This window comes from Asterias amurensis, chromosome 1 (assembly GCF_032118995.1).
Source record: "Asterias amurensis chromosome 1, ASM3211899v1".
Taxonomy (NCBI): domain Eukaryota; kingdom Metazoa; phylum Echinodermata; class Asteroidea; order Forcipulatida; family Asteriidae; genus Asterias; species Asterias amurensis.
Window position 1 is genome coordinate 26825804 of NC_092648.1, and position 25709 is coordinate 26851512.

Sequence of the window (25709 nt, forward strand, 5' to 3'; positions counted from 1 at the left end):
GGTCAATATATATTTATTCACTCCATAATAAAAAAAAAACCATCAGTACAGGGCTCTAATTGATACTTGGTGAAATAATAAATTAAAATAGTGACCATAACATTACATTGGATATTGCAAATAATTTTTGTAATGAAGGGAACTCTGCACACTCACTCTCAAGGGATAACACCAAGCTGGCAACAGCCAATATCTCTCTCTTTGGTTATGAAAGGCACAAACCAAGAAATTATGATTCAACAACGAAACGACACCACTTGTTTTAGTCATGAAATCAGCGCTTAGCTTGGTAGGGTTCAAAACCCTGCAGTCTCCTCACTGAACATATTTGAACATGGGTTAATTACAACAGAATGTGGAAAACCCTCATTGAATGATTTTTGCTTGCATCTAGTTTTTTTGAGAATCAAACAATTAGTTTTTAACTTAAAAGTAAAAAAAAAAACTAATGCCTGAAAGCAAACATTAAAAAGGCTTTTTCTACAATTTTCCCGTGAATCAGATGATTTTTTTTATATTTCAGGTAAATGTTGAGGTCACATCGACAGTTACCAATGTTGTCCGCAAGCTTTAGAGAAAGAATAGTTTCATTTAAAAGACACAAACAGAACTGACGCCTCGAAAAGACAACTATCATTGATTTGCATTAAATTTTAATATTTATAATCTAGTCTTATAAATGATACCTGTGAAAAGTTGTGTATGTAGTAATGTGTATTCCGTTGTTTGCCTATGGAGTAAGAAGAAACAAGAAAGTTTTTATTTTCTTCATACAATCTGTTCCACTTTCACTCCCAGTACTGAGGTAGAAAACATAGTGTTCAGAAACTGAAACACAAATCATACGAACCCAATGTAAATAGTTAAAGCTAGTTCCAACTGCTATAACAAGTTTTTCTGCCCAGAACTAAGCTTAGGTCACTTATGGCAATTTCATTTGTAATGATCAAAAGGTAAATTAAAAAATGCAAAATATAAGTGTGAAAAATAGATAAAAATCAACATATTAATGTTTGACTAAGAGCCGGCTTATATTCGATAGCGTGATGGAAATCTTGCACGCGATCATGAGACCTAAAAACTGTGTCTTTTTATGATTGCGCATCAAGATTTCCATCGCGCAACCGATTATAAACCTTAACACTTGGAAAATAAATGAGTATTTATTGGCAAAGTCACTTTGAAGATCACTTTTGATCAATAAACCCCGATTACCAGGAGCTCCACAAAATATACAAGGAATTGATCAAACCCATACAAAATGCACTTATGACCTTTTACTATAGTTCTGAGCAGACTAGTTGTTGAACAGAATTGACAATATCAGTCAAAACACTGAAGGGGGTATATTAAGTCAGTAACGCAACAACAAAAAACACTCAAAGTTATCATTCAATATTTTCACATAAATTTCTCTTCAATTGCTACACTACTAGTTTAAATAAAAGGCATTACATGTACATGTACATGTGCAAACAGAATGTCAGAAAAACTTTTTCAGCATGGCTGTGACTCGGGCTGTGACATTACAATATAAAGGTCTATACCAGGGCCCAATTTCATAAAGTCTGAAGGCACCAAAATTTACTAAGCACAGAATAGTATTGTTTACCAGCCAAATTCACATAAAGTTTGCATTATTGTGGCTGGTGCCCCATTAATCTTTTAAAGAAATTTTCCACGCAGTATTTTTTTGCTATTAACAGCTTTAAAAACTGGACCCTTGTCTTACCCAAATTCAACATTTTCTGCGAACTTTCAATTGAATCAAATACTTTAAATGATTGTTTGTTTTATTTCCAAAAAGTTAAACATTGGTCTGAATATTTGTGTAACATTGTTACAAACAGTAGCTACCTTGTTTCTTTTAACCTCGGTTGGCAAAAACTTGGGCTGTGACATTGCAATATAAAGGTCTATACCAGAACATGTAACTGCTGTAAATTATTTTACTTGAAAATTCATTCATTTATTTAATGACATTTTCCACACCATTTCAGGTTATTTTATATAAAAAGAAATGTAGACTTTTTAAGGAATGTACCCATCTCAAATACCAATGATGCGATATCACTTCGGAAAACATGAGCTCCATTTCCATTAATTATCAATAATATTAAAAAAAAAAAAAACATTACAGGGAAACCTGGGATATACAAAAATTCATAATATAAAGTGAGATCAAGAAAATAAATTTAATTGATTTTCAGATGATGGTTATATAAACCTTCTGATTTCTTGATATTATTTTGCTCAGTTAAATTTAAGGTTTCACAATGATTTTACACAAACCCTCTTCTCTCACTTGCAACCTTACAAATAAGAAAATGTTAAACTGTACATATATACATTCTTGTTATTTCCAGTAAAAACACTAAACCCTAAGCTTTGTACATATTATTGAAATTTAAAGAAGTATCAAATGTACAATTTTGTTGAAATATTGAAGAAGAAAAAACCGCTTCCTTAAATAATAATAATGAATCATTTTTATACAGCATTAAGCCCGGTTCATACTTCCTGCAAATGCGAAGTGAATGTTGACGTCACAAACTCGCAGCGTTATTCGCACTTGGGTTGGCCTCAGCTCAATTCCCTTGCGAATATCGCCGCGAAAGAAAGTATGGACCGGCTTAACACATAGTATGTCCCTATGCGCTCTGGAGAAAAACACAACAGAGTACAAATACAAGATGTACTGGGTAAACAAACAAAATGCATGAATTAAATGCTAAATAAGTGCGTCTTTAAAGCAACTTAACAATGGAGTCAATGTTTTTTAAATGTTCCAGGAGATTGTTCCATAAAGTTGAGTAATTGTGAACGAACCTGCCTTTACTGTACAACACAAATTCCTGAGCTGGGCTTAGTTTGGTCATAAACAATGAAGTCTTACTTCGGGAAAAAAAGTGTAAGCTGTGATTTGACTTGGAGATCGATCCTGAAGAGAAGAAGTCCACCAATCAAACTATAAAGTGGTCAAATTTAACCCCAACCCATCTCGATTCCCTTTGCTAAAATTAAGAACTTACAAGCAGAGGGCTGTAGGCCCCCCAAACCAATAGCTTCCAATCTTACCCAGGTCCAAACATGTTGGTATTGATTTTGGTTTTACCCTTACACGGTTGTGTGCTAGCACTTTGTAATCAGTACTATCCCGAATTCAAAATTACCGACATACTACTCGGATGGGATTCAAACCCAAGACCTTTGCAATTCTAGAGCAGTGTCCCACCAACTAGACCACCGAGATTGCACGGTAGCTAGAGGCAATTCACATCCTATACTTAAGCAGTGGGTGCCGCAAGGATTTAATAGATGTTAAAAAAAGTTGGTGTGAAGTAATATAGGATGGATACTGGAAGATTGAGGTCACCTGTAGGCAAGTGGTAATCAGGAGTAACGTTTTAATTCATATTCAGCTATGTGATTCTGTTCGAGCTAGCGTCAAATTTGAGCCTGTATTTCAACCAAGTTCAGTGATCTATTTATTAAGACAGCTGCTGCAGAAAGAAGGTCATGGGTTCAAATTCATCTGAGACAACTCTAAGTTTTGCCCCTTGGACATGCTAAGCATCACGTCTGCAAACTCCCAATCATTGCCAACCTTGAAATGACCTGGACTCGAGCTCTGGTGTTTCTGAACAAAAGAGTGTGGGTTCGCGTCCTGGTCTTAACACATGTGTTCTTGAGCAACACACTAAATCATTATTAAGTAGGATTTGAAACTTTGCATGGTGGAAATACGATATAGAAAGGTTTGCGGTAACACCATGTAATGACTATCTCTAATGACTTGGAATGGTTCTGAAAAGAACCGTTGGTTTCAACTCGACGTTTCAATCAGTATGCTCTGATCGTCTTCTGGAGAAAGCTAAATCATTGTTGCCGAGTCCTTCGGCTGGGACGTTAATACGTGTGTTGTATAATGCACACAACTCCAGTACACTTATCAAAACAAATTGCCCTTTGCATTTCTGTATTTATACGAGTGGCTGCAGATTGCGCTATAGCACCTTGTAAACCATTACATGTTGTCAAGGAAACAAAATGGGCCTTATAACTTGAACATAGGTCCACATACCTTGTGGGAAAAAATGATGAGTGCTTTGAGATGCACTTGGGTGTGTTAAAGCACTATATAACAACTGCGTATTTAATTATTAGTAGTATACGCTAGTTCCTGCAAACAATGACGATTCAAACCTAAAGGAGATTATAATAATGCAGCTATTGTATTGTTATTTAAAATTGTAAGATAATTATTAATGGCCATTCTGACACAAACTCAAACTGCTAATTATTTTGTTTGAAATAACACGCACTGGTAAACATGTAATGCAACAGTGACCACACATACATTGCCTCAACCAGATCTTTTCGACTGAAGGCTCTACTCATTTCAGTTTGGTCCACACGCCCCAGGCCAGTGGTTTTGTGCCGGGCCAGTAAACAAGAGACAGTTGTGTGGTGTTTCAACTGCAAACAATAATGTACCTCACAGGTAACATCTAGAAACAAAAACACATTTTTTTTTCTTCAAATGTTGACTTTGAATTTGATTGATAAGCACCTTTTAAATTAATTGATAAAAACATTTCAATTCTATTGAGTAATGAAGTATTCTTATACACCCCAAGTAACAGATGAGATAAATCTTCTCTTATGTGTCTTAGTGCTTAACTCGGGAAGTGACTTTCTCAATTCTGGTGCAGTCTTGTGAATTTTTCTCCCAATTCAAGGACTGCAAAGTGATTACTTTGATCATGGAAGAAACATATTAACTGTTTATTTATGTTGAAGCAAGTTGAGATTGGTCTCTGTTGCTATACAATGCTTTTGCTTATAAGCATATTATTGCCCTCAAAATACAAAATAAAATATGACGGCATAGAAACTTAAATTAAATTGCTTTGTATGAATCTCAATATATGTAGATCATTTGGTAGTAGTGAAATGATGTATCCATGTTTTTAAAGGGTTTGGATACTTTTTGTACAGCACAAAACACAAACGTCTACATATTTACACTAAACTTAGTCTCACGATAATGATGGTAGAAAGCTTCACTTAAATTATTACTTGTTGAGGTGCTGTGGTCTTTGAGAAATGAATAAAAAAATCCCCAAAATAGTTTTCTTCTCGGTGAGAGGAAAATTATTTAAGCATGTACAACCGATTAGTTACGCAACTCTCCTGAAACAGTGCTGTGTGATTTTTACTTAGTTTTTCTTCTCAAAAACTTGACAACTATTGAAGCTGAAACTTGTACAGGTAAATTATACCACACACATCATCATCATTTACATTGAGTCGGGATACAAGTCTTGGCCAAAAACACAACCTACAAAAAGTATCAAAAACCCTTTAATCTGTACAGGCTATTTCATAATCTTCTATCTTTTAAGTAAAAAACAGTATTTCTTTCAGCCAAAAACCCAATAAAATAGAAAAACACGGCCGATAGTAAACAATAACAAAATCAAGCTGTTTTCATAGTGTGAGAGATGCGCATAAATAAAACGGGTTTCTGTTTTCAGTGTGGTATTGGCAATGTTTTTTTTGGGGGGGTAAAAGCATGAAAAAAAACCACAAAAACCTACACCTCTATAAAAGGTTTTACCTTTGTAAGGAAGCTATATTCAGTCATGATATATGGCCCTCCCAGAAAGAAAGTAGAATTGTATGTTGTTAAAGCCCATTAAAATTGTTTTGAAACAACTTTGTTTGAAGCATGTCAAGTCTTTAACTAACAGCTTTATATAGGGTTTTATTCATTGTTCCGAGGGCCTAAAAATTGAAACAATCTGAATTAAGAGTTATCAAGCACATATATTTATGCTCGCAGGTAGAGTTTTATATTGAGAAAATACAATGGCTCCATCTTACAAGGAACTCAATGCATAATGTAAGAATCTTTTCCGACATAAATACAAGTACAAGTTTTTTTAGTTTTTTTAAAGTTCATCTTCTAGCTTGAATGGCCAATGAAAGTGTAACTACATGTGGTAATACTCGTTTGGTATGAATGTTCCTACTGATCCTGACCCCCTTGAACAACGCACAGCGCACACGCGCCTTCCCTGTCTTCTATTCTGGGTATCAAAATATACACAAAGATATTTACACCCAAAACAGCGTAAAGCCTTGGTTTCGCTGTGAGAGTTTCACAGGAGTTGAACACAGTTATATTTATTCGCTGCGAATTTATGACATCAAAATTTGTATCGCATTCGCAGGAAGTATGAACCGGGCTTAAATGGTGGCAGTCTGCGGAGTCGTGTTCTGCATCTGCAAGGGGACGATAGGGGCGCTATTTCATGTTGCAGAAAGGTATTCTTTAAGAACTTATTGATATTTCAGCATTCCGCTCTCAAGTCTCCTGCAGATTTCAAAAAAGACTTGATGGATACAACCTTGATGATCAAGTTCATAAATAAGAATTTACAGTTCCCTTTACTGACTTCAATAGTGTGTAGGTACAACTAACCAGCTCAGACGCATAGACTGGTATTCAGATTGTGTACACCTCTGACATTTGCAAGTTTGTGCAAAATCTCTACCCGATTTAAAGAAAAAAAAAACAGATCATATAAAAATGTGGGGTTTTTAAAGTTGATTTTATGGCAGTTTTTATCACAAGCAAAAAATAATTCAGAACCCGAGCTGAACCAGCCAATGGGCTCGCTCTTTGTTTTTATTTGCTGCTTATCATCACGTGTGTCGTATTGTGTACTTGCCCTTCTGCAAGTTAGCTATGTACAGTTTGGACTTGGTACCGTCTGTCCGCCGAACCCAGACCTCTCCTGTATTAACAGCTGTTATGGTGGCACTGTAAAAAACACAAGAAGAAAGAAGAAGAAGAAAAGAGAATTATGAAAAGTGTGTCGTCTGAGTGTGTACCTATGAATTCAATGAAAATGAACCGTGGCATAGTATGGACCAAAAGTACACTTTATTATGCACTTTAAAAACAAATGCATGAAAGCAATAGTGACACCACTAATCCATTGTAAGAAAAGCTGAGAAAAATTTTCTCTGAGGTGGCTTTAAAAACCTAGAAGTGGGTTTCTTTTCGGTCTGGAGAGCATCTTTGATCGTCTCGGTAAAATTATCAAGAACCAGGCCTTGTGGGTTTAAACCACTAGTTGAAAACCTCTTCACTACACATTGATTCCCTTACTAATTGTGTTTATTTTTCATGTTTATTTCTGTTTTTTTATACATGTTTTGTATTTGTATTTGGTGCTGTTGCCCTGGTTTACTAGTCTTCACTGACACACCAGCACCATGCGCTTAGAAACGTAGTGTTTAGAGCGGTATAAATTTATACTATTATTATTACTATGATTATTATTATCACACTATAAACTCCTTTTCTTTTAAAGAAGTGGTGGCCCTAAGAAAAATGATTCACTTCTTAGCAAGGACTACTTGTATCTATGGATCAATAATGAACACAACTTACAGTACAGGTGTATCATCCCTATTTTCGATGACAATTCGGTCACGGCGATTGAACAAGTTTCCTTCGTAGTAAAGTTTCCCGTCGTCATATCTTGCCGAGAATGGATTCCTCTCGGGCTTCAGACCCTCTGTAAAGAAAGAAATGAAAGATTTCAAGTATTATTTTAAATTGGTGCAAGAGTAGTGTAGCTGACACTTAATTCCTCCCCCAAAAAATAATAATAATAAAAAGAATTCATACAATTCAACAATAACAACTTCATTAAATTATTTAGTCGTCAAGTCAAATGTCACATCATTACCACATCGAAACTGATAATTTAAAGTGACCAATACGGGAGATATACACGCCTGGAATAACACAGACCCCACATGTTGCCCCAGGTCTTGGCCTTGGTGCTCCTTCAAAAGTTTCCATTCAAAAGTGGTCTTCAAAATAGAAAAAAGCTTTGCCCTCTCAAAGTTGAAATTCCAGGCCTGGATTTACAGATCATTTCAAAATCACTATCTGTCTTATCATAATCAATTCCTTAAAGGCATTGGACCCTTTCGGTAAACAGTACTGTCCAAGGCCCACACTTAGTGTACCACAACTTCTATATCCAATTACAAACCTGTGAAAATTTAGGCTCAAGCGGTCATTGGAGTCGGGAGAAAACAACGGGAAACCCCACCCTTGTTTCCGTGCGCGTTTCGCCGTGTCATGACATGTGTTAAAAATAAATCCGTAATTCTCGTTAACGAGAATTTATATTGTATTGCTGTTTTCTCAAAAAGTAAAGCATTTCATTGACTAATATTTCAAGAGAAGTCTTTCACCATTGCCTTCTGTAAATCCTCCAAGTTATTTGTTAATCTGTGAACTTTAATTTTTTTTTTCTGAACCGAAAGGGTCCAATGGCTTTAACACTTGCACAAGCAGTAACCAAACAAAGCAAATTGTACACTGGTTAACTGGCAACTTGAACAGCTGAAAAACTTGATAACTTACGCTCCTGTTCTTTTCGCCTAGCACTTATGCCTCTTGCCTGAAAAAGAATAAAAAATGAATGAGTTTTATTTCTTACAAAACAGTCACCAATTTTCCATTCCTCCCCTCCTTAACACCCAGGATGTTGATTTGGAACCCCCCCACTACAACGACAATCCTATAGTAAATGCCCAGCTCAAATACAAATTTATTGGAAACTTATCTATTGATGTGTCGTGGCCGAGTGGATAAGAGCAACCGACTTAAGCAAAAGAGAGTGTTGGGTTGGAGTCCCAGTCGTGAACTTGTGTCCTCTGAAAGCAAGACGTTTATTTTTGCTGCGTCCAGATTGGACGTAAAGCTGTTGATCCTGTGTGTTGTTTAATGCACATAAAAATAACCTAGTGCATTTATCAAAAAGAAAAGTGTTGCTGGTTTGATTGGCAGCATATTGCTCCACAGCTAGTCTTGGGCGATATTGAAAGGTCCTGGTTTTCATTAAACTCTATCAAGTACTTGGGTAAATGCTTGGATAGTTGACTGAGCAAAAGTAGAGACTCACAAAACTAAGAATTGACAATACCTTCATGATTTCTGTCCAATCCTCCAGAATTTCTTGATCTCTCAGCTTGTAAACAATATATGGTCGTAGAAGTTCTGGTTAAGGAAAGTAACTTAATAACAAGAAAACAACTACAAGACATTATTGTTTGACCTGTGACTTGAGATCAACTGGTCAGCAGGTCTAGAATTTCATATTTGAGAGAACAAAAGGTCATATTTATTTTGAAATGGGGCACTCAAATTGAACACATTTAAAGGAACACGTTGCCTTGGATCGGTCGAGTTGGTATTCGAAAAGCGTTTGTAACCGTTTGTTATAAAATGCATATGGTTAGCAAGATAATTTAAAAGTAGAATACAATGATCCACACAAATTTGCCTAGAAATTGCGTGGTTTTCCTTTTACTTTGCGAACTAACACGGTCGGCCATTTATGGGAGTCAATAATTTGACTCCCATAAATGGCCGACCATGTTGGTCGACGAGGTAAAAGGAAAACCACGCAATTTCAAGTGATACTTGTGTGGGTCATTATATTCTAATTTTAAAATATCTTTCTAAACATACGCATTTTATAACAAACGGTTACTAACGCTTTTCAAAGACCAACTCGACCGATCCAAGGCAACGTGTTCCTTTAAAAGTCTACAGGAAACAATTGAGTGTGAAACAAGGCCAAGACCAGGGCAACAGAGGGGATGACTATCACGTGATTCCAGTCCTGGGTCAGGTTTTACACATTGGAATTTTACAGTTTAAGCATTGGTAGGGATTCAATTCAAAACTACACACGTGCATATTGTGCTCATTGGTTTTACAAAAATAAGTGATTGAACAAAATTTTGGAGTTTGAATCAAGTTTACAACAAGAAAGCATTGAGAGTAACATGTTTGGCAGCACAGGCTGTATACTGACCACGGAGCTGAGATGGTATATAGAATAAACTAGATGAAGGTAGGCAGCACTTTGTAAAGCGCTGTATAAAAATCAATTATTATTATAATTGTTATATCAAGCCAATAATACCAGTGAAGTTGGATTTATTTTGGTGGAAGGTGTGTGTGGGGGTCGGTGAGTCCAGGGGTAACTACAAAAGACTAAACATATAATATTAAGGATATCTGCCACCGTGATGGGTTTCTTCTTGCGATCAATAGTTAGATCAAACTTCTTCCCTTTGCTCTTGAGTGCTTGAGTCTCATTCCAAAGCTCTGAATGGGGGAAACAAACGGTTGGGGGAAAAAACATTTTCAAGATTAGACAAAGGTAATGTGAGACCTGAAATTCTTTATAAATGTTACTTAGCAAATTTTGTTCTTGGCGATAAAGCAAAAAACCTTGAAATAAATGAGGGTTGATTTTGTATGAAATGAAAGCTTTAGGTCAGTCACAAAGGGATTTACACTCTATTTTATAATAGCAAGGCAACCATAGAAGAATGATGGACAAAAGACAAACAATAACAATTCCATTAAAAAAACACTAAAATGAAAAGAAAAAATGGGTTCAAATTAAAAGGACAAACAAATTGTATAGGTCAGTTTTTGTATAAAAAAACACACCTTTGAATCAGGCATGATACCAACAGGGCAAAGGTTGACACACTTGTGGTATAGCTTTATAGACTTTTCAGGCTTTTTAGTAATAATAACGCTGATTTCTCCGATTGAAAAAAAAGGGAAATGATATCAAAGTAAGGAAGTCTACAGAATGAATTACCGGTAACTTTACCTGTTGTGAAGTCAATGTTGTGTCGATCTTCCTCTAATCGTCTGATTTTCTCCTCCAGATCAGCTCTCAATGAGTCCCTAAGAAGCATTTTCTCACTCTGCCAGAAACAAACAAAAACACAGAAGTGATCCAGATGTTTCTACATTCTTTTTAATTAGCATGCAACAAACCTCAAAATGGAAAAACAAAATCCACAGCATTTTAAGATTCAAATTTTGTGGGTGAAAATTTCTGTCTTCCTGGATAAAAATACATTTCTTTAAAAAGGGTGTTGTTTCAGAATATTTATTGTCATTATTTTGGAAGGAATTTGGTAAAATGAAAAGAAAACAAGAAAAAATCTCTCACCTCGTGATTCTCATGTGACGCTTTCCCTTCGCTCTCGTACTTATTCTTGATGTTGTTGAGACGTAGTTCTCGCAACACGCCAGCTATGTGAGTGCGCATCTGCATGGTCTGTTCTAACTCTGAGAGGGGTTTGTGGTAGTCCATGGCATCGCCCTTCTGGACCTGCCCCAGCTTGGACTCCAAGTGCCCCACTCTCTCCACATACAGCCTAAGGCAAACATAATGGTATTTACATTTTAGAGTATGAGTTAACAATAATGAGGAATTTAAACAAAATACAACAAAACATACATTAAACAAATTTGTACAGCAAGATTTTTTTTTTTTAAATCTCCTTGCAGGATTTAGTCAAAGGGTATCAAAATTTACTGGAAAAAAAAAACAGTGTGTCCAAACTGTTCACTTACAAAACATAAAATGTTTACATGTGCATGAACGACAGATAAAACAGGGGGGTTTCACATTTAAAACCGGGTGTTCAAAAGACACCCAGACACCCCTCTGGCTATCACTATTATTTCAATGTGAGAGCACGCTCAAGGCCAGTGTTTTTTAGCCACGGGCCAGTAAAAACATGGTGGACTCAGGCAATATATCTCACAAGAGATCAACTTACTGTTCCTTCAGGTCAGTAAACTGACGTTCCAAATCATTCATATGATTCAGACATTCCACTCTCCTTCGTTCACAATCTTCCTCGTCGAACTCTGTGGAAAAATCAAGTAAACAACTGTGAGTTTCCTTAACAATAAATAATAAAGCCTTGATTCACACACATATCCTCCCCGCTTGGTGTTCAAGGCGCAGTAAAACCAAAAACAGCAAAAGAAAACAGACATAGTCTGGATCCGGCTCTATAGGATGTATCGTAGATAGCATTTAAATAAACTTCTTCATAATAATAATAATAATAATAATAATCATAAGACTTGTAATGCGCACATATCCACCCTGCTGGGTGTTAAAGGCGCAGTAAAACCGAAAAACAAAACCAAAACAAAAACAAAGAAAAACAGACACAACAAAATTAGTCCTTGAAAACCTGTGACATAAGATGAGTTTTGAGAAGAGATTTCAATTTTGTGGTACAAAGACAAGATCTAAGATTAAGTGGTAGAGAGTCCCAGATGCACGACGCTGCAGCAGAAAAAGACCTGTTACCCCAGGAGTGTTGAGACTTGGGTTCATTGAGGAGAAGCATGGACCTGGGTCAAAGATTTCTTGACAGAGTGTACACTTGAAATTGTTCTGAGATTTATAGTGGGGCATCACATGAACTTTATTTCCTGCTGATTCGTTTGTTATGCAAATTTTAAATGTGTTCAAATGAGTTTTAATAAGGCAATACATTGATCATTTGAAATGTTAGCAATAAACTGATCTGGTCTCTGTAAAAATGTTTAAGTTGTGTATATTAAAAGTCCGAGGAGGAAAACTCAGGATCGCATAAATCACGAGCTTTTTTAGTTACCAAAAGAAAAGAGATTGTAAGTGATTCAGTAGGCACACACAATAACAAGCATAGCTTTAAAAAAATTAACCCAAAATTAACAAAATAAAATTAATGATTTATGGTTCTAATAAATATAGGAATACTTTCAAACAATCTGAAACAGGCAAACTTACTAAATCAAGCTAAAAATCAATTTTCAATAATCTTCCTATTGGTTCATTGTGAATAATTAACATATTTGCAATTAACAAGAAATGAAGTCAACAGTTCATGGAAGAGGTGGCCTTTAAAGCCATTGGAACCTTTCCGTACAGAAAAAAAGTTCACAGATTTACAAATAACTTACAGGGTTTACAGAAGGTAGTGGTGAAAGACTTCTCTTGTAATATTATTCCATGAAATGCTTTACTTTTTGAGAAAACAGTAAAACAATATCAATTCTCGATAGCGAGAATTACAGATTTATTTTAAACACATGTCATGACATGGCGAAACGCGCGAATACAAGGGTGGGTTTTCTCGTTATTTTCTCCTGACTCTGATGACCGATTGTGCCTAAATTTTCACAGGTTTGTTAGGCCCCCCCCTATTTGATATAGAAGTTGTGATACACGAAGTGTGGGCCTTGAACAATACTGTTTACTGAAGAAAGGGTCCAATGGCTTTAAAAGGAGACTCCTACTTTTGCCACACAAAAATTTTTTTTTATATATTGCGTTTTTATATGCCAAGTCATAAAACAAGTCATAAAACAAAGAAATTTAGGACCCAAAATTTAAATCAACAAATAAATAATCCAGGCAAATGAGAAGAACTGCATTTTCAATAATCAATGGACAGATTTGTCCAACTACATTTTTACAATACTTAATTTTCTGGCACTTTTGTAATCTTAAAACAATTATTATTTGAATTATTACATTACATCTCCAACCAAAAATGTCCACACGTTTCGTCAGATTAACTCTAGAATAAAGAACTTTGATTTGAACTGTTTTACTGTTTTGTCGCAAGACTCACCCGAACTGTCTTCGGAACCCGACGTATCCATGTCCGATTCGTCGTCGTCATTTTCACTGTCCGGGGTGCTCCGGTCTTCTTCCACGTCCTCCGGTTCACTCTCTGCCGTGTCCTCCGCAACTGGCATCCTTCGACGAGGAATCCTGACGGTTCGATGGGGACTTTGAAGGAGAAAAACAAAAATCTTCCAATTTGTCAAAGCGCGAAAAGCGTGTTCTGTTTACAGCTGGTTGAAAAATGGCGAAACGGGATACAATAACGCGTTGTCTGACACCACGTTCCTCGTCACGACAATTCACATACCTGAAAAAAGACACAAGGAGCACCAGGCTATTGTCAACGAATCGAGAGCTATTTCATGGCAGTATTGACAGTCATCGGCTGTTTTATGTATGATTAAACTGCATTAGGGCACTCTGTTTCAGGCACTCTGTTTCAGCCCAGGCATTGTCCATAAATCATGAGGGAAAAAACCCTTAGTATGATCATGGAGATACAAATAGGTAATTCCTCCATGGGGTCTTCCTCCATTGGGGCACCCAATCGCAGAAAAAAACCAAAGTGAAACACGTGGGTAATTAAGATATCCACCGGGTACCGAATGCCGCCCAACAGTTTTTTCTTCTTCAGTGTTTGTTTTGAAAGTAATTTCTGTTTCTACCTCCATGATTTTTTTTAATGAGATTTATTGTGAGGCGCTTTAAAATAATTTACATAAGGCAGCTTTGTATGCATATTTTGTATTAATATTATTATTTTGTATTACCACTAATGACTGTTTTGTTTTAACAGCGCAACAAAACTTAGCCAATACTTCTTGATACATTTCTGTGCTCACTGACAAAAAGACAGCCCAACCTGTCTACTGCTGAAAATGTAAAGAGCGCCCCCTTTGGCAGCCCGCACCTATACCCATCAGCATGCCAACGAAAGTAAAAAGATATGCGGTGTCGGTGTGGGATTCTCGGTGTGTCACCGGCTCATATAAGTTTTCTTTGATAATTTTATGGGGCGAGGTCATGACTAGTTGTTTAGTTTTGGCTTTGTTAATGGAAACGAAAAAAAAAAAAAAAAACTGTGGGCGGACCCAATACTTCCATCCCTGGTGATACAATGGCCGTGCACATTACATAGAGTTATAACTTATTGGCATGTGGAATGCAACTAATTGTCCATAAACGATTTGTGTCTGCTTCGTTTATTTCTGATGCCATTAGACAGCGGTGCAGAACCAATTGATTCGTACAAAGACAGCAAAACAAGTGAAGTGTAAACAGAGGAGTAAAACACAAAATAAAATGTGCAACAAAAGAATATCAGGCGAAGTGAACAGACTGATGATGTAGGCTTGCAAAATTCTCTAGGTATACATAATCAAAGAGAGCAAAAGCTTCAGATAGATGCCCACAGAACTTAGTAGATTTTAAGAAAAATCAGGGAGACTGGAACCTGCCCCTCACTTGATGTTTCCACAAGGAAGCTTTGCCAACTATAATTCGGATTCAGATACAAATTGATTTGTGTATACACTGTACATTCTTGATTCACTATCAAGACGTTTTTTTTATGCCTTATGTGCTGCGCAGCCAAATTGGAACACCGTACCCCGTTACGCGTTGTAACTCCAATATGCATAGGCCTACTTTATATAAACTTTTTTGTTTAGTAAGTTAAAAAAGTGGCTAGCGTCCTGCGGACAAATCTTGGTTTGATACCAGTAAAATACAATGTAGTTGTATGTTTTCTGAATAATAACAAATTTGATTTAGGCATTATGTTCAACAATGATATTCCTCCAAGGGTTAACTTTGAGAACAACATGTTGAGAGTTTAAAAATCGACTGCTCACCTTATAATAAATATAAAGGCCAAAGCCTACTTATAGGCCACAATAATTGTGTAGACCCTAAAAATTAAATTGTTTGCCTTTTTACCACATTGTGACAGCGCGCTGCAGCGGTTGCATTGTTATTGTTGCAACTTGCACCAAGGCAATTTTTCTAGGGAACAACTTATTATCACCTTTCTCTTCAGACCGATTCCCGGACACAAAGAAATTAGTTTATTGCTATTGTATGCCCGGGTAATATGCCTGTGATTTTGTTCACAGAACCCGTAAAGTATACCGGAGTCCACGTATATACAATGCTAAGACACCTCGATATAAAATTATAGGTAATATCAAAATAAATATTCTTTACCCCCGATGCAAATTTCACCAGGGACACTCACAACAAAGTCATTGTGATGGAGTTTGAAGGCAACACCACGAAATGATGAGAACAATTGTTTTCCTCATAATTATTACCAAAAAGATAATCACAACAATTTTAATCCAACCACCGATATCACTTCAATTTATCATTAATATATAATGTACACTGTATAATATTTAGTATGTACAATAATTACAATAAAAAATTCTAAAAAGAGAAAGTATTAAATAAGGAGGTATTCAATTCTGAATTTCCAACGATAGGCCTACGAAAATTATAAAAATGTCTTTAAAAAATTTGAAAGATTTGCTTCATAAAAAATTGTATCTTGTTAACTGATCCTGAGAAAGCCACTATAATTATAAAGATTCAGAAAACATAATATTCTAAATAAAATATCCGAAAGTTTGTTAACTCGTAGGAGCGTCAGTTGGAATAACTTTGGACTCACCAACTTTGTTGTAAAATGAAAAATAGTATAAGCTGTTGCAAACCGCGCCATACGATGAAAAAAAGAGAGAGAAAAAAATATATAGATGCAATATCGACACGTAAAGTAACGCAGTTTTCGAGAAAGAAGTAATTTCCACTAAAATATTTGAATTTGATTTCGAAACCTCATAATTAGATTTTGAGGTACCGAAACCAAGCATCTGAAAGCACACAACTTCGTGTGACAAGGGTGTTGTTTTTTCTTGCATTATTATCTCGCAACTTCGACGTTCCATATTGACTTCAAATTTTCACAGGTTTGTTTTTGTGTGCATATGTTGAGAAGATCGGTCTCTGACAATTACCAATAGTGTCCAGTGTCTTTAAGTTACCGAATGCTTTATCGCTTTTTAGCCTTAGAGAAAGACTCCAAACGATCGGATGTTGGGCCATTTTTTGCACTCTTTGTACTATAGTACCGTGAAGAATTTTGAAGTTTTAGAAGGCATTAAATTAAGAGAGAGAACATTACAATTATTGTACAGGCTTATCGTGTTTAACACGTGTCCAAGAGGAATCATGTTTTACAATGTGTCAAGCTAGGGTAGTTCAAACATTACCTATGACTTTAAACTTCAAAATATACGACAAAATCTTTCAAGTTTCAGCATTCATGTGATTTTAAACGTTACCCCACGTACGAATATATAGATAGATATTACTGGGAAAAAAAATCATGCGTGCCTTGAACCTTTTACATCAAAAAACAGATAACACTAAAAACTTAAAATGCTGCTTATACACTCGGCAATGTTTCATGAGTTGATTTTGATAGGTTTGTATGCTGTCTCAAACGCACAATTCTTAGGTCACCGTCTTGGGTTTGTGAATCAGTTTTAGTCGGGGTGGTCGTGCAAATGGTACCGCTCTATTTCATACTACCGATGTATACACCATTTTTTAAGATGCAGAAAGATACACAATGTATTAATAGAAATGATCATGAAGTGTAACTTCGTGTAGGATAAAGTAAAACTTGGCGAACGGGACCGCTCCATGAAACTGATTTACCAAAAAACAAAATGTGACTTTATAAACTATCCACGTTCGTCTTTGAAAGATACGGAAATAAATAAATTGAACATTAACTTAGCGACATGATTAGATACTAAGTTGATGTACATAACATATCGAGGATGTACAAGTACGCGAGACCGGCATAAAAACTGAATATAGAATAAATTACAGACATAAAACATCTTGCTATGTTGACCAACGTGCAAATCCAGCAGGTCCTAAATTCGGATAATATTCAAGGTGTTTTTGTATGCCATTATACCGAGTATTCTGATTACTGAATATACATCATACCATTATGACTGGATAACATAGAATATTATAGGCTATTACTTTGGAGAATTGTAAACTGCATAATAGGATATAACACAATCATGCTTTCACCTTTCAATAAGGCCACGGAGGAAGCTCCAGCACGCTATTACGACTCTAAAACGGCGAGTGCGGGTGGATGCACTGCCACAACTACACGGTGCTTTCCAAGAAGTTAGCTCAACATGGTATCAAACCACATGTATATAATTATTCAACTTGCTGGATTCACCAGCCTTAAAGTTATTAACTCACGAGGTGACAACATGATTGCTATCACTTATTGTTAATACAGTAATTGTTCTTTCAGAGTGGATCCATCTTGGGGCGCCCACATGACTTCAACAGACCTCGTCCTGGCATCCACTTTGTGCAACGAAACTAATTTAGTTTGTGTTTAATCCGCCACCAACGCCGGCGAATTTTTTCTTAAGCCATAAACGATTCTTGCCTATAGAATCACCAGTGCCTTCGAGGGATAGATTGAAGCTGCTACTGGTCCGCCGTTCCCCGCTTTCGTAGGAGTCTACGACGGACTGATTACGGCGGGATCTTCTCAGCGTGTCCGACCGGTTAAAGTCTACGTCTTCCGGGCCGCCGTAATGCCGGGCCTCAAAAGCCCGCTGGGTTCCAAAAGATTGCGCGGTTTGAAAAACACGTGGTGCTTCGTAGGTAGGGTTGCTTGAGGAGTAAGGGAATCCACTATCTGACCCATGGATGTCCACTGTGTCATCTTCACTGTCCATATCATCATCAGCCACGAGTGGGTTGTTGCGTGTGTACACGAATCGGGGATCATTTGACGGGTTGGAGACGGAGAATGGGCTTGGGCCCGGGAAGGTCGAACCTTCCTGGGACCTGAACGAGCCTGATGGCCGGTCATACCCATAATCTGAACCGCTCGGTTCCTCTTCAGGAGGAGGGGGTTTGTGAGCAAAGGGGGAAGTGAACCCACGACGCATGGAGTTATGACGGGACGATCCTGGTTGCCCCCAGGTCTTCATGTCAAGGATGGAGATCTGTTTCTTCTCTTGAGTCTCGGAGTCTTCTCCGTTTTCATCTTGGACATCATCTTGGACATCTTCTACCGGCGGCTCCTCCATTGGGATTTCCACCATGTCACTAGTGCTGCCGGTCTCTTGCGTTGAGACTGCGTCGTCTGTCAAACTGTCGAAACCTGTTAGGGTATTCTGTCAAATGAAATAAAAAATCTCAAGTGCTTAAAATATATCGGTGTATGGTTAAAAACAATTTATACAAAATGTACATGATTATGCAAAATTAAAATCTATTACAATTGTCTTGTTAAAACATTACCGAACGGTTGGTTGATATTAACAGAAGAGTGTTTTAATAAGTCTATACAAGTCTTTAAAAAGACTTGTATAGATAACATTCGGGAAAACCAAACACTTGTGCCCAAAAAATTGTTTCCATTATGGCCATAAATGTCATGCATGGCCTTGGTGCCCTTCAAAACGTTTTCTATTGACTTGAAGATTTTCAAATAGGAGTGCCCTTTGCAAAATATCAAAAATGAAATTCCAGGCCTGGATCGGCTTGGAAGTGCATACAATTAAACATAATTTGTTCTAAAAAAATAGTTCGGGCCTAATGGTCCGACGTGATACATTTTTGTGTATCACTTCGTAAACATTGTATTAATATATCGATTGAGGAATTGGAAATAAATGTTGTATAATGAACTGAGCTGAACGTATGGTTGGTAAGTTATTTGCTACAGCTAATTATATCTTCTCATAGTTTGTTCTAAAAACTATTTGATGGGATGACTTACAACGTCCAGTGGTTCAAAATCTTTGCCGAATGCAGGATTGCTGGTCGCCGCATTGGCATTTCGACCTGCCTCCCTCCATAACATCTCATCTATGTCGTTGACATCGCCGAATTGCTGGCCGAGTGCGTGAGGGCTCCTGTGATTGGTTGACAAGAAAGAATGTGACAACGGTTAGCGAAGGATCAGTTCTTGTGTATTTTTTAAAACTACTTCTGATTATACCCTCTTTTGAATACTCCTCCTCCAGCGCACGTTCATTTTTCATTATTGTGGAGAGAATCTCCAGCGGACCGAATTCCATGAGTCACGTACACACCAATGACAAAGTTTCATAAACCATTGGACACTTTCGGTACAAAAAAAAGATAAAAAAGTTCATATTACAAACAATATACAGGGTTAACAGAAGGTAATTGTGAAAGACTTCTCTTGAAATTTTATTCCATGAAATGCTTTACTTTTTGAGAAAACTTTAAAACAATATCAATTCTCGACATCGAGTTCATGACACGGCGAAAATGCGGAGACAAGGGTGGGTTTTCCCATTACTTTCTCCCGACTCCGATGACCGATCGAGCCTAAATTTTCACAGGTTTGTTATTTTATATCTAAGTTGTGATACACGAAGTGTGGGCCTTAGACAATCTGTTTACCGAAAGTGTTCAATGGCTTTTAGAGTTGAAATTAATTTCTTGTGCGCCATCTCCATCCGAGGATGTTCGAAGGCGCAAATTTGACACAAATTCTATGAAAATTACAGCAAATTACAAACAATAAAAATTACATAAAAAGCAGACCCAAAAGGTCCATACAAATAGTGAAAATTTAAACAAAAGATGATGGCAAGCAATACATAGAACCACCGTGTTAAAACTAAGGCCCCTCACTGTCAAAATGGTTCGCAAAAACATGTGTACATTGTCAGTCTCAGAACGACTTTGACTCTATTTACTTCAATCTTTATTGCCGCCATGCTCTAACATAAACAAGAAAAGTCATCAGCAAAAATGTATATCTTCTCAGAGCCAATACTCCTTCAAAAGAGATTCTACTCATGATTGTGTATATTTACTTTTATTCTGCACACCATGCAATGCTTCAAACACCACTTATATCATGCCGTTAGAATCTTATTTCCTTCTTGTGCAACTTACCAACTCAACTCTCCATTTTTTAATTGATTTACTGTCTTGTCAAATTGCTCGTCGTGTCTCATTCTGCAAAGAAATGTTGATCATTAATTTAGAGCAAAACAGATTGAAAATAATCTATCATTAGTTTATACCTCCCTGTCGTAAAGTATACAAGCATTATCATGTACAATATGTTTTTTATATTTTGCCCGAATAAACACGAAATAATATCTTTTGTTGTATTCCCCGAAAAAAAGGTTATGTGAAAAAAATTGCATTTTCAACAAGCCCCTTTAGGATGGGTTGAACATTATGAAATAATTTTTGGTTCATTCCTCTCCCGCCAATATTTCGAGTTTGAGTGTAGACCTACAAGCATGAAATTCGGCACCCATTCAGAGTTTGCCATGAGAATTTTTTGTTTTGCTATGCCTTTAGGGGGGTCATTGCAGATTTGGCCTTCAAACAACAATCACAAGAATATCAACCCGTTGAAAGTTTTGAAAAAAATATCCATTTTACCTTTTCTTTTTGTTCACATGTTCGATGCCCCTATTCCCTTCAGCCCCACTATTGAGCATTGGGTAAAGTTTCTTTATTATTTGGTTCCAATAGAGTTAGAAATTGCATCGGGTCACGAAGAATGTTAATTTTGGTTTAATACCCATCACCGATGTATATTATAGCACTGTATAATCAGTACCTACTTTCTCGAGCTCTGTGTAAACATGATCACATGCATATTACTTGGGTAGGTTTCGAACCCACGACCTTTGCAATTGTATTTGGTTCTATCATAACTTACACCGATGTGCGTATTAAAGCACATGTCTACTCGGTACATTCACTGAGTTATGTGAAAAACAATCCCACTGGCTCAGAAGGATTCTGGACCATGAGCCAAACAAAGATTCTTCATCCCCGATGCAATTTGAATATCTATTGAAGCAAGTTTTTGTAGTTCGTAATTATTCCACTTACTGTTTCTTGTAGAAGTATATAACAAATGCGATGAAGATGATTATCACGATCAGAAAGAGTCCACCAATGCAAGCTGCAACTGTAATGATAACAGACGTGTCTGTTTCATTGCCGACCGGCACGGTTTCTTCTGCTGTAAAACGAGGTAAATGAATTCAGTTATAAGTGATGTTTGATGTCTGCATGGGAGTGTGAATATAAACTATCAAATTAATAGTAAACTTGCGGGTACATTCATGTAATAATTCTCATTTGAGGGAATGTTGGCTCTGAAAAGAGCCGGTTTGGTTTGGTATTGACTCTTGAAGATGACAATGGCATGTGAAAACATGTATGGTGTATTTTTTTAAAGTCTGTTTATTTGCCGATATTGCTACGCGCTTTGTTGTTTTGCTGCAATTTGTTTTGAGGGTGTGTTGTTTGATCGCCTGGGTTATGATCATGTGTTTTTTCTTTGGAAGGGCCTTGAATATCTTTGCAGCGTGTGTACTGTGTTTCGTGTTGTAGCATACTTACGTGGTGCAGTGGTGGCCATCTTGGAAATCGCAACACAATGGAAGTCGAACCAGCGAAAATCAAACCCTGCAAAACAAAAAAGGAAACAACTTGAAATGTTATTCAGCAGGAACATTATACAATAGTATTGTCCAGAAGGCTTTTTAATGAGTAGGGGATTGCTTAAACTTGGCCGATAGATGGAAAAATAACATTTCCTTGGGAGTCAACTGGTACTATCCTGTCTCCTGCAATTATTGTTTAATGTCGATATTTACATTACTATGTTCCAGATAGATGACAAACAATTTAGACAAACTATTTTGAAAAAACTTATTTTCGCTTCTTTACTGATTTAATTTCATCTACATTATTTTTACCACGATTCACAAGCGAAAAAAACAAACAAACGAGAAAACAGATGTGTATGAGGCCAAATACAACAAAATACCAGTTGATAGTCCCCTCCTTCATCCTTTTTTTGAGGCCACATATTTTCTTTTCTGTGTATTTACATAAGCAAGTGGTAATTACACCAAATAATTGTCATCCTAAAACCTTTCTTGGTGACGAGTAATGGGGAGAGGTCGATAGTATAAAACATTGTGAGAAACAGCTCTCTCTGAAGTGACGTAGTTTTCGAGAAAGAAGTAATTTTCCATGAATTTGATTTCGAGACCTCAAGTTTAGAATTTGAGGTCTCGAAATCAAGCATCAGAAAGCACACAACTTCGTGTGACAAGGGTGTTTTTTTCTTTCATTAATATCTCGCAACTTCGATGACCGATTGAGCTCAAATTTTCACAGGTTTGTTATTTTATGCATATGTTGAGATACACCAACTGTGAAGACTAGTCTTTGACAATTACCAATAGTGTCCACTGGCTCTAAACTGAAGAATTGTTGGCCAGTTTGAGGTAAAACGCTTGGTGGCCAACCTTGAAAGAAATAGAAAATTGAAAACAAAAGGCCCTCATCATCCTCCTCTTTTGGAAAAACTCGGAAGATCAATGGTATTTTTTGTGTGACTTTGCTGAAGTTCTCATCCGGCAACTCTTGGTCAAATTATATATATCATTGCCATAGGCAATTGGTTTTAAATGTTGGACACACTGTTTTGCCCGTTATTTGCATGTAGAAATCAATGGAATTGGTGTGGAATTTGGGATATATTCAATGGGATCCAATGGGTACGAGACTCAATGAGATTAACTGGGAATGTTTTTTTTTCCTGGGGTTGTAAATGAACAATTTGGACATGCAGTTTGTTGTTAATTTCCACAAAACTCGGACACTCTTTTATACCATTTATACCAAGTCATGGCTAAATGTTACAACAGATTGATCCTTTCATGTCAATATGAGGGTAAACAGGATGTATACAGAGAGTCAGTATGCAGGCGGATAACTTTCCGTATCATCACGCCACCACATTTTCACTCATTTTTTACAAAAAGGGATATCTCATAGAGGTGAATTACATACTATATTACTTCATATCGAATGAAGTGGTGGCGTGATACGGAAAACATTTCCAGAATTACGAGTAAATATCATCCAATATAACAAACAGCTTGGTTATCATTTTCGGTGGTCCACATGCTGACGTCAATATAGTGAATGGTGAGTTGGCATGCCTATCGCCTCCATGGTTCGCACTCAGAATTTGTCAAGAAACTTTCGAAAGTTTTACCTCCGGTTAACGGCTTAAACATTCAAATACATACATAAATACTTACCCTAGATTAAAACATGGAAGACTTGAAACATTTACACACAAACATCCGTCGTTTATTTCTCTCTGAAGCGCCAAAATCCATAAATCCCATGCGAATTCATTCTACGTAGCACAAAATCATAACTGTTCCACGATATACTTATCCAATAAATTATTTCCTTAAAATGTGTACCCAACCAAAACCTGCTTTCAGCATTGTACAAAGGATTTTGGGCGTTCACAGTATAACCCCAAAAGACTTTCCTAAGGTCTTTTGTGATGCAACCTTGGTGTCTTTTGTTATGTAAATGTGATGGTTAATAATGGGTGATGTTTGGGTGGTGGAAGAGAACGTATGGGGTATGGGGTGAAAGTATTTGGGAGTGTTGTTTACTGCACACACCAATAACTTTGTTAACTTCACCGTGGGGTTGTTTGCATTGATAGGGGAAGCATGGATGAATGAGAATATTCGGAATAAAGTTTAAAGACCGACTTTGTACTTTTCGTTTTTAGGGCCTTTTTGATGATCCATTGAATACGAAAGGAATTGGGGGGGGGGGGGGATTACGATTGTTTGCAAAATAACCTTGGGAACATCACAGTGCGGTGTTCGTGTTTGCATAGGGAACTGGTTGCTGGTATTTCAAAAGGCACAAAATGTGCACCATCACAATGCAAACAATGTTGGATGTCACCGGATTGGGGCAGAAATTAATTTTAAAAGGGCGTGCCTAAAGGCTATGTATAAAGGACATAAACAGATTAAACAAAAAACAAACTCGAATCATAGCCACTGTTATGTGCCGTGCAGACACCTCTGAGACCAGTTTCATTGAGCTGCGAAAGAACAAAAATAAGCTAAGAAAAACAACGGCCAGACTAAGGTTACCAGCCCAAATACAATGTACACTTTCTGATTGGTATTCAGCTTATTTCTGCCAAGTATAAATCTGTTTAACAAAATTATCTGCTTAAGCAACTCGGTAGTGAACTCTGCCCCTGGAGACATGCCGAAAATACTCTGGGCCCAATTTCATAGAGCTGCTAAGCACAAAAATTTGCTAAGCATGAAATTTCTTCCTTGATAAAAACAGCTTTACCAACCAAATTTACATGTGATTTTCAGAATAAGCAAACAAAAGCTGAATACCAGTAACAAGCACTATGCAACAAATGGAAATTTAGCTGGTAATCCTGTTTTTATCTGGGAAGAAATTTCCTGCTTAGCAAATTTGTGTGCTTAGCAGCTCTATGAAATTGGGCCCTGGTTGAGGGTCATGAGACTCAAATCATGATGGAAGGTGGGGCTACCTCCATGGTCAAATCAATGATGGAATCATTGTTATAATCCACCATCTCCGCACATTTCGCCATCAAGGATGAGGAAATAAAGTCAGAGTTGATTTGACAATAACATCAAAGGCCATTTAAAAGTAATGGGATTAGCATTTTAAAATGTAAGGGGATTGACATACCACTGGGGTGGGATTTGCATAACCATAGAGGCTGGCCCTTGCTCTAGTGGCACAACATTGGGATGGGGTGGGATGGGATGAGGGGCGGGGCAGGGGGGTGTCTGTGTGGTTGTGGGAAGTGTTGTATGCAGGAGGCCCTTTAGACTGGAGCCCAGCCAAAGTGTCTGTCCATTGCTTTTGGCAGCTGTGTGTAAGTTCAAGCCTCATTTGGAACAATCAAATAACACCACAAACCTTCTGTTTTGCTTGATAACTGAACTGAGGACAACACAGTGTAATTCCTTGCTCTATATTGTGTAATTTAATATGCTCATCATGTATGTTATATAACCATCGTCAAACTCCAACCTTTTGGTTGTTGAGTTAACAATTATATGGTTAGTTGATTTTGTCAGAATGAAGAAAGCTTTTTAGAGAAAGGAGTTTGGGTTTGGAAGTTATACAATAAAAAATAATCATAAGCCTACAGTATCCTGGGACATTTGTTAACTGAATAATATTACTATATTGGTTGAA

The 25709-nt window shown here is 36.9% G+C and overlaps 2 protein-coding genes across 2 annotated transcripts; both read right to left on the reverse strand.

Moving 5' to 3' along the window:
- Positions 1-654: 654 nt before the first annotated feature.
- LOC139934906 (breast cancer metastasis-suppressor 1-like protein) lies at positions 655-13787 on the reverse strand. Its single transcript, XM_071929330.1, has 9 exons — positions 13555-13787; positions 11698-11788; positions 11082-11289; positions 10734-10830; positions 10124-10213; positions 9021-9085; positions 8459-8495; positions 7469-7595; positions 655-6832 (listed from the first exon to the last, which is right to left on the reverse strand). Exons 1-9 carry the CDS (start codon positions 13679-13681, stop codon positions 6715-6717), a joined length of 960 nt encoding a protein of 319 aa, XP_071785431.1. The 5' UTR covers positions 13682-13787; the 3' UTR covers positions 655-6714.
- Positions 13788-15907: 2120 nt separating this feature from the next.
- LOC139934915 (uncharacterized) lies at positions 15908-23930 on the reverse strand. Its single transcript, XM_071929341.1, has 6 exons — positions 23738-23930; positions 22020-22085; positions 21504-21636; positions 20544-20606; positions 19390-19525; positions 15908-18781 (listed from the first exon to the last, which is right to left on the reverse strand). Exons 2-6 carry the CDS (start codon positions 22036-22038, stop codon positions 17978-17980), a joined length of 1155 nt encoding a protein of 384 aa, XP_071785442.1. The 5' UTR covers positions 22039-22085; positions 23738-23930; the 3' UTR covers positions 15908-17977.
- Positions 23931-25709: the final 1779 nt, after the last annotated feature.

Coding starts and splice junctions, on each gene's coding strand:
- LOC139934906 (XM_071929330.1), bottom strand. CDS start 13,681: ATGCCAGTTGCGGAGGACACGGCAGAGAGTGAACCGGAGGACGTGGAA. Junction 8,496..9,020: donor ATTGGACAGAAATCATGAAG/GTATTGTCAATT, acceptor ATTCTTTTTCAG/GCAAGAGGCATAAGTGCTAG. Junction 7,596..8,458: donor TAGGCGAAAAGAACAGGAGC/GTAAGTTATCAA, acceptor CTTTCTTTACAG/AGGGTCTGAAGCCCGAGAGG.
- LOC139934915 (XM_071929341.1), bottom strand. Junction 19,526..20,543: donor AAAAATGGAGAGTTGAGTTG/GTAAGTTGCACA, acceptor AACCAATCACAG/GAGCCCTCACGCACTCGGCC. Junction 18,782..19,389: donor ATTTTGAACCACTGGACGTT/GTAAGTCATCCC, acceptor TTCATTTGACAG/AATACCCTAACAGGTTTCGA.